Raw genomic sequence first — 9673 nt, 5'->3', positions numbered from 1 at the left:
AGAAAAGAAGAAAGGAAGAAAAAGAGAAGAGAACGATAACAACAATAACAACAATAAAGACCCAACAACAACACAGAGCTCCAGAGACTACTGGATTTTTCTAAAGCCGAATTGTTACTCTCACAGGAAAAAAAAAAAAAATAGGACTCTTTACAGTAATAATAATGAATGAAAATTGAGGTCAGATCATTCCTTGACACAGAAGTCATTGTGACCAAACCTCCATGAAAAGAATTTTACAGTTCATAGAATCACAGAATGGTTGATGTTGAAAGAGACTTCTGGAAGGCATTTAATCCAAGCCCCGTGCACAAGCAGGGACAAGCAGAGCAGGCTGCCCAAGACCAGGTCGAGGTGACTTTTGAAATTCTCCACACAACTGCCCTGGGAATCATGTGCCAGTGCTCTGAATAGCTGAGTATTATTACCAGAGTTGAGTAGTATCACTATAGTATACAATATTAAGGCAGTTTTTATTAGCAAAGATAACTTTTTAGTGATAAAAAATATCCAGCACCTCAAATAATGCAACTTGCATGTGTACAGGTGAGTCAAACAGAATGGATAGGGTTTGAAGAACAAATAGGTATAGTTAAAAAAAGAGAAAAAGAAAAAAGTGTGACAACAATGATTTTGTATATATTTATCTTGAAAATTATCCTTTTGTTGTATCAAGTGGAATGTTGTTTGATTTATGTTAGTGCTTATAACCAAGATGATGAGTTGGCCTTTTGCTTTCTTTATTGTGATGAAGTTTAATAGCTAGCATTTTCTCATTCAAGGTACTTGACTATGAGCATGTAAGTCCGTAATACTGTTTTCTGGATAATTTCATAACTAGATTTCCCTTTTCTGTTATGGTTAGCAGAGAGTTTAAACTAGCATAGTGAATCCAACCTATATGTGTGCCAAAAAAAGTTCACTGTAACAGAAAGTTACAACTTTCACAGCTACCCTGCCCATCTATACAATATTTGAACATCACCTAACTCATTTGGCACTTTATTTAAACTTAAAATTAGTTTCTGGAAACTTCTCTCTGCATAAACACCTGGACTGGAATGAGTAACAAATAGTAACAGAATAGGCCTGTTTGGGGTGAGTATTTCATTATGTTGCAATACATCATTACCTGAGAAAGTCAGAAAGAGTAAGAATACACAATATTTGTTAGCTACTTATTTTAAAATGTCAACATGAAGCCTTTGTCAGCGAATTTCTATTCTTGACAGATCGTGGTGTGGGTATCATGTGGTGGAGAAAACTGTTCAGAAGCTTGATTCTTAGTGAAGCTCCTGAACTCTTTGCATCTGATAGTGACAGGACAAGTAGGAATGGTTTTAAACTAAGAGTGGGAAAATTTACGTTGGATGTTAGGATGAAATTTTTCACTCTGAGAGTAGTGAGACACTAGTACAAGTTGCCCAGAGAAGCTGTTGATGCCCCATTCCTGGAGATGTTCAAGGCCAGGTTGGATGGGGGCCTGGGCAATCTGATACAGTGAAAAGTGGGAAAAGAGGCAGAGAGGATGGAACTGGAAGGTTTTTAAGGTCCTTTCCAGCCCAAACCACTCTGTAGTTTTATGATTCTATGAACTGTTAAGAATGGTTGAGATCCTCTTCAATAAAAATGACAGGGAGCTGGACTTTCATAGCAGAACGTCACTGTGTTGTCTGTGGTCTAAGCAACCACAAATGTGATAAGGAAATCTGGCTGACAACTGGCTACTCTGCCCTGTTTCATTTTCATATGATTTGATACTTCTTTAAAAATTTACAGGCATGAAGGAAGACATTTTCATAGTTGTCAGGGTGGCATATGTTACCATTCCCTGCATCATACTCCAGCAGTAAACAAGAAGAGTTAGTTGCACCTTTTTTTTCAGGAGAAAATTATGCTTCTATGAAGATGCTCTGCCTTTGATATATAGACCTGGCTTCAGGTCTATAAAATTAACCATGCTGCTAACATGCAATGAAGTTTGGCACTTCTGGAATCCTCTCTGCCTTTTGCTCACATGCTTCCCCTGGACATTGGAAGAAATGAACAGAAGGAAGGTGAAAAGACTTGGTTGAGATAGACAGATTATTAAGAAAAGCAAAAATACCCACACAAAAGTGAAGAAAAAAAAGAGGAATTTATTCTTTAGTTCCTTTTGGCTATGTGCTCAACTTACTGTCTTTTGGATGGAGGAGGAGAGAGAGCAAATCTTGACACTGTGCAAGTATAAACTAGAACCCTGTGGAACTAAAATATTTGCGGATGGATTCATCAGCTGGCTATTTTCAAGCTGAAATAAACAACACTGCAAAGTGCTTAATGGCATCTTCAATATTCTAAATATTCTAAATCTCTTCAATATTCTAAATATGTACAAAGGAAGTGAAAAGAGAAACCACTACATTATTTAATCAGAATTAGGTGTCAAAGTATAGGAAGTCAGTTTATTTCACTCAGACTGTGAACCCAGGAGGTAAATTAACAAGAACAATGAGGTGAACTCTCAAAATATTAATGTAATTTGACAGATCACTTCTGTTTTAGGTCCCTTTATGCTTTTCTGTTCCAAATATCATCATAAGAGCAGAAGCCCCTCACCAGGAAAATATGACTGCTAAGAACATTCAAAGAACCACTGTAAAATCTTGCCATCTGAAGACAGTGAACTGGTTTAGGTTGCAGTGGAGTTAGGGGAGGTTCTTCAAGGAAGGACAGACAAGGATCTCCACCCCTTGCTGCAATTATAAATGCACTAGCATTTAAAGAAAGAGTCAGGGAGGAGTTGAAGGGCCAACTCCTTTCCTCTGGAGCTCTCAGTGAGGAATGCTGCAAAGCTGTTAAACTAATAGGCAATGCATTGTTTCCTCGGAAGATAAATTCTCTTTCTTCTGTCTAACAGTAAGAAAAATGTGGTTGAAGTTTCTTCTGGCTATTCTTCTCCTGCATGCAACAGCTGGAAAGGAACCTGAGCCGTAAGAACTACTGTATTATTAGTAGTAGTACTAAGAACTAGTAAGTTTTTGAAGACAAGTCTAGTTGATGCCATTACTTCTACTCTAAATATTAAATACTGTGAAACCTCATCTTTCATATTTGGACAATTAAGTTAAACTGGAATGTGAATGACAAGTGAATAGCTCTCATTTAATACCAAGTGGACCATTTGCCTATTGCAGAACTTTCATAGAAACGGATGTTTGTGCTCAGGAAGGACAGTAGCAGTAGTAGTAGCAATATAATTGTAGTAATAAGCTGAAGGGTAAGAGTGATGGGCGCTGGTAGAGTTGTATGGGGAACCCAGGGCTGGGACTGTTGGATGCTGAAAAGGAGGAGTGACGGGCGTTGGGAAGAATGTCCAATATTTATTCCAAACAAAGTAATGAGTGTTGAACAATACAAATATTTTGTTTCTTCCTGTTGAGGCTCCACTCTCCACAACAAGATTGATTACTGTGGTGTTTGTATCTTGCAGGCAATATGTCCTAATGGTGCCTGCTGTTCTCCAAAGTGACTTTCCAAGTCAGGTTTGCCTGCAGTTCTTCAACCTCAATCAAACAGTATCTGTCAGAGTCATCCTGGAGTATGGTACCATTAACAGCACTATTTTTGAGAAAAACACAACGGCAAACAGTGGTCTACAGTGCTTGAACTTCACGGTAAATTAATTTGAATTCAAGTCCCAATGGAAAAGTCGAAGTTGTTGTAATAGCTAATGTAAGAAGTCTACAGGAAATATAAGGAAGGGCAAGAAAGATAGAACAAGAATTAGCAAAGAGAAACAAGCACTGGAAGGAAAAAAACACACTGAATTAAAAAGGAAGTAGAGGAGAGATGTGGTGACAAAAACAGAGAGATTTTTAATTGACAGAAGAAAAGAGAAAGATTCAAGAAAGATGTATCAAGTGATGGGAGTGAGTTAGATTTCTCTTTTTAGCTGTTCAGCCCATAGATAGAAGTGTTCCACAAAGTCTGGGGAAATTGACTTCAAGACTAACATCCTCCACTTTTTCTGTTTCCTCAGATTCCTCCTGTCATTTCTGTCCCATTGGCTTTCATTTCCTTCACAGCCAAGGGCACAACTTTTGACCTGAAAGAGAGGCGGTCAGTGATGATTTGGAACATGGAGAGCTTTGTCTTTGTGCAGACAGACAAACCCATCTACAAACCAGGACAGAGTGGTGAATATTTATTTAGTTCATAGCACAAGAACATTGTAGAAAACACTGACAGACTATTTCTTTCCAGAGGTCAGCCAAATAGCATAATAGACTGGATCAGCTATATTTTAATTATGGATGAGTATTACCTTAATAAACAGCATGAAGGAAAGAAATTGGTGCCACAAAGGTGTCCCACAAACATAGCCTGGTTATTTCTCAAATTATTTGGCTGGGAGGTGGGAAAATAGATTACATTAAATGCTGAAAACATAATGCTTTTTAAGGATATTTTTGAGGCATGTTTTTGTTTTTCATTATGAAGTAATTCATCATTTTCCTTTCAGTTTTCTCTAGTAAAGTAAAAAAATCTGAAATCCTGTAGAAGAGATGAGAACAAAGTGCACTAACAAGAATTAGACTGCATTAGCAAAACAATGCCAGTTTATCTAGCCACCAGCATATTTGAGGCTGTCAAATATGCAAAGCAACAAACTTCACTTTGAGGTGGTATACTAGAGAGAAATAAATTTGTCTACTTAATGCAGACAGACACTAAATTAATTATGCTTCTTACTTGAGAGTGTGTGATCTGCATAGCAGTGCAGCCATTCCTTTTCTCTGAGGTTAAGCGAATTTTCATGTGAAATTATGAGAATACAATGCTGGCAGAAGTGCATTCTGCAAAGTCTCTACAAAGTAGGATTCTTTTGCCTCCAGATGCATTTTATTATCTACATCCTGTGCAAGTTGGGTTGTCAGAAGAACTGATGAAACTAGAAGTGATAATGAGTGCAGAAACTCATGCTCAGCTAAATAAACTGGTTAATTCTAATGCCTTGTTCTTTGTCTTTCCAGTGATGTTTCGTGTCGTTGCTCTGGATTTCAATTTTAAACCTGTTCAAGAGATGGTAGGTGATCTGAAATACCCCTCTGTATTTAAATGGAGAAATATAAGGGAAAATATGTACTGTGAATGTTTATCTTACCAGAGGCATTACTAATTCTACGTACTCAATGCTCCTGGATAGCACTAAATCCAGTATGATTGGAATCTGCCCCAGCATCTTCATTTCATCAGTTTTCTTTATGTAATCTGATTGAAGTTGAGCTACTACGTAAGCTGATTGTAATAAGAGATGACTATCACTGTTATTATTATTAGTTAGGTATTTCTCACAGTCTTGGGGGGGATAATAAATTGTGTTTGTTCAGATTTCTAATCTCTTCTCCCACTTTTTTCCTTTCAGTACCCTTTGATTGCAATTCAGGTAAGAGATTTTTTCTCTTTGTTATATATCATGCTTATAAAGATAAAATCTAGAGCACATATGCTTACATTGGTGTGCACAAGTTTATACACAGTCAAATCTTACTCCTAAGTACACTGGCAGAAATTAACAGAAACTGTAAATTTCCAGGATACTTTCAAGCAAACTTTACTAACACAGAAAACATATCTACTTTCATCTCAGCAGTCTTAAAAGTCAAACTGTTCTTGTGCCTGACTTTGATCCTACTCGACTCCCATCAGTTTGTTCAACTTGTTTGGAAGTAAATAATTCCATAACTCAAACCTCCTGAAAACTATGAACAAATATAGGCAGTGGATAAAATTAGTAGCTATAGTGGTGCTGCCATGGCTTTTTGCAGTGGTTTCTAAATAGCAAGCATAGCCCACAGCTAGACAATATTCCTGAAAGATTTTGTAATACCTAATCCTTTTGTCTACATTGAATCATAAATATTTGGATCTTCACAGGTTGTTTTTGTTTGTTTGTTTGTTTGTTTCAGTCCCTAGTTTAAAGAGTTCAAGGAAATGCTGTGAATGAGTGTTCTTTAACCAGACTAGCATAAAATACACTTGAGGAAAATGACACCTCACTGGCATCTGAAAAAAAAAGCTAGGCTGCAGGGGAAGCATAAAGGATGGATTTTCTCTCCTTCAACATGAAGCCAGAAAATATATGCTTAAGAGTGGAGAAGAAAAGTATAGTGTAACTTTTTCTGATCATTGAAGCTAATAAACACAACAAAGGATAGTTTAATCTGAAATCCATAGATGAGAATCTAGCAACATTAATAATAAGTACAAGGTATTTGCATTAAATAAATTCCTCAGTTAGTAAAAGCAGCTTGGTCCATTTGCTTCATTTTTTCTGGTTTTGTTAGCTAATTGCAGAAGATTTCAAGTGCAAACAAACTGTGGATTTATATTTTTTCCCCTTAGGATCCACAAAGCAACAGGATCTTTCAGTGGCAAAATGTGACATCAGAGATTAACATTGTCCAGATTGAATTCCCACTAGCTGAAGAGCCTATACTAGGAAACTACAAAATTATTGTAACAAAGAAATCAGGAGAGAAAACAAATCACTCATTCCTTGTGGAGGAATACGGTAAATGCTACCTTCTGGTTTTAAATCAGAGTAGAAAACATGAATAGAGATAAATCTTCATCAAGTAATCCTTTTGATTGGTAACACTTTAAACAGCTCTCTAGCAAATATAACACCATATAGCTGTCATTAAAAACTGGAGAGAAAAAGAAGAAAAAAGACAGAGAAAAAAGATTAACCATTTTGCACAGATTCAGCTGGGAAAAGAATCTGCATAACAGATCAATGAACTGATGGAAAAATCCACTGTGACTATGTAACCTTCTTGCAGCCTGGTCCACCAGCTTTCCTGGCCAAAGCTGGGCAGTGCTTCTAGACATCACAGAATTCATCATTCATAAGTTTTGACTTTTCTTCACAGCTTTCAAAAAACAGCTGCATTAGTCTTCACGTGTCATATCGCTTCTGAGGCATCTTGACACCCCAGTTTTGAGCTGGTATTCCATCTCTGACTAATGATATAACCTCATTCTCTATTTTATCTCAACCTGCAAGTTGACAATAATGCCAATGTTGGTTTATTGTTGTTTGTTGTAGTGTTGCCAAAATTTGATGTTACATTCACTGCACCAGAAAGTCTTACAGTCATGGATTCAGAATTGACAGTGAAAATCTGCGCAGTGTAAGTACCAAGTGCAGGATATGGTTGGCTTCCTAGGCTGTGAGCGTGCACTGCTGGCTCATGTCCAGCTTGCCATTCACCCATACTCCTAAGTCCTTTTCAGCAGTGTTGTTCTCCATTCTTTCATCCCCCAGCTTGTAATGATAGTGGGGATTGCCATGACCCAGGCACAAGATCTCATAATTTATTATAGAAGGCTGAAGTCTCGAACCACTTGCAGTTACGAGAAGCTTCATTTTGATCTCAATAAGTCTAGGACTTCACTCTAAGATAAACAGTGGAGAAAACAGTCATAATTTAGTAGTAATTTTTGACCACCAATCTTATAGATGTATTTATTTTGACATTTACGGCATAGCTTTGGTTTGTGAGTGAAGTAAAACTTACCAGTTTTTCAACTTCACATTTGTATTACCCTTCTGGAAGGAGAATTAGGAAAATGCCTGTGAAATTACTCCAGTCCCTGGCTTGCCAGGTCACTGGTCATCCTGGGTCTATTCCTGAACACGTTAATTTAAGTCAGTTTTTCAAGCATCGTCTCATAGATCCATTTCTTCTTCTCCCAGGTACACCTACGGCCAGCCTGTTGAGGGGAAAGTCCAGCTCAGTGTGTGCAGGGATTTTGATTCATATGGGAGGTGCAAGAAAAGCCCAGTTTGTCAATCATTTACCAAAGATGTATGATGCATAATTATTGTTCTTTATGCTTGCTCTCTCCTCAGTGCTACTGCATCTCTTCCTTTGCTGGCTGCACTTTTTTTTTTCTTTAAAAAAAAGTTTTTAAAAAAAAACTTTTTTTCTTTAAAAAAGTTTTAAAGAAAAACTTTTCTTTCTTTTTTCTTTTCTTTTCTTTGTTGCTTTACTTTACTCTATTCATCTATTTACTTCCAGGAACTCAGAGCATTTAATTATCTTCTTGGTTTTAGGCCTGATGAAGTACAGACATGTTCTTTCTCAGTTTCCCACCTGAAATGTGCATAATGATCCTGTCCTGTATAATAATTTTGAAAGTAATGAGAGCTTTCTTTTCAAAAGCTTTGGAAAATTTTCCTCTTGACAGCAGAGAACTGATAAAATTCAGTAAACAATTTTTGCCCATTTTCACTCTGCTGTGGAAGGCCTGTCATTTATCAGGTAGAATAAGTGATCTGTGGATGTGGGAAGTATACAGACCCAAGAACTTTACTTTCATTTGTCTCACTGATTAAATATCATTGTAAGCAGAGATGATCTGTGTTCATTCAATACTACGCAACACTGTGTTTCTAAGACAGTGTACTAAGAAATTAAAAAGTAATGGAAAGAAAAGAGAACATGCAATGTGCTCACGATTGATTCTGGATGCATCAGTATTCTCCCAGACTCCCCAGAGTCAAGAGCTGCCTGACAGGGAGAGTAAGATAGAACAACTATTTGCAAGAGTTTCTTGGTCTCCTCTCCTGTCAAAACTGATGGGAGTGTCATTCATCTCCCACTGTTTCCAGGCAATGCTGGACACTTCATAAGACAGAAAAAATGGGAGTTTGATGGACTTATGAATGCAGCATGCTGTCCTGGATCATAGGTGTAAGGCAATGTCACAAGAAGCATCTGCACAAGACCTCAGTAATGGTTAAAGACATCAGTAAATAAAGGTCTTGTATATTACCAATATCTTTTGTAAGCTGTGATTCTTGTAACAGGATTAGTTTTCTTCACTTTCCAGCTGGATACAGATGGCTGCCTCTCCCAAGTTCTCAGCTCCAAGGTTTTTGAACTAAATCGCATTGGTTACAAGAGGAATCTTGATGTGAAAGCCACTGTCACAGAGAAAGGAACAGGTAATCCCTTCTGCACAATCAGTAACAACAATAGTGGTATGATCAAAAAAGAAAGGAAGGAGTAATCAACTCTTGTTTTCTGAGCACAAAGATATATTTTTGAAGAAGAATGTCCATTTTTATAAGCATATTTCCATACAAATGTTAGTCTGATGAAGATACAAGATGCAAGACAAAGTGTATTTTTCTTTGACTCTGGGCATGTCTTACAGGTCTGCAACTTACAGCTACTCAGTCTATTTCCATAACTCAAGTGATGAGCAGTTTACAGTTTGAGAATGTGGATCATCACTACAGAAGAGGAATTCCTTATTTTGGACAGGTAAATGAGAGCATGAAGAGATTGTACTGAAGATGACTGAGAGTAAATAACAAGATAACAGTGATGGGAAAGATTGGGAAATTATTTTGGGGAACTGTTTTCTCCATAGGCTTCTTTCTTTACATATACAATGCCCTATCAGTACTTCTGAATACAGATGAGTATAAGATTGTCTGGGTTTGTGTCTGCCAGAAATACTTTGGGTCAAAACAATCCATTAATCAGCATATTTCTAGCTTGTATTTTCAACTTGATGTAAATCACTGCTTCTCTCTTCAGAAGCGACAAATAAAAATGGAGAAAAAAAAAAGAAGTAAAAATACTGGGATATGGTGGAAGACAGAGTGAAAGAA

The 9673-nt window shown here is 37.1% G+C and overlaps 1 protein-coding gene across 1 annotated transcript in view; it reads left to right on the top strand.

The window, feature by feature from the left end:
* Nucleotides 1-2852: 2852 nt before the first annotated feature.
* LOC122156277 (ovostatin-like) overlaps nt 2853-9673 on the top strand; it is a 32222-nt gene continuing 25401 nt past the window's right edge. The window contains 11 exon segments of the mRNA XM_042810916.1: nt 2853-2878; nt 2880-2972; nt 3473-3656; nt 4022-4178; nt 5016-5068; nt 5408-5428; nt 6388-6556; nt 7094-7178; nt 7745-7856; nt 8884-8998; nt 9211-9320. Coding sequence (XP_042666850.1) covers nt 2853-2878; nt 2880-2972; nt 3473-3656; nt 4022-4178; nt 5016-5068; nt 5408-5428; nt 6388-6556; nt 7094-7178; nt 7745-7856; nt 8884-8998; nt 9211-9320 — 1125 coding nt within the window.

This window comes from Centrocercus urophasianus, unplaced genomic scaffold (assembly GCF_019232065.1).
Source record: "Centrocercus urophasianus isolate 14NV4802_14NV808 unplaced genomic scaffold, USGS_Curo_1.0 seq_12, whole genome shotgun sequence".
NCBI classification, from domain to species: Eukaryota; Metazoa; Chordata; class Aves; order Galliformes; family Phasianidae; genus Centrocercus; species Centrocercus urophasianus.
This window is presented reverse-complemented; position numbering and strand designations above follow the sequence as displayed.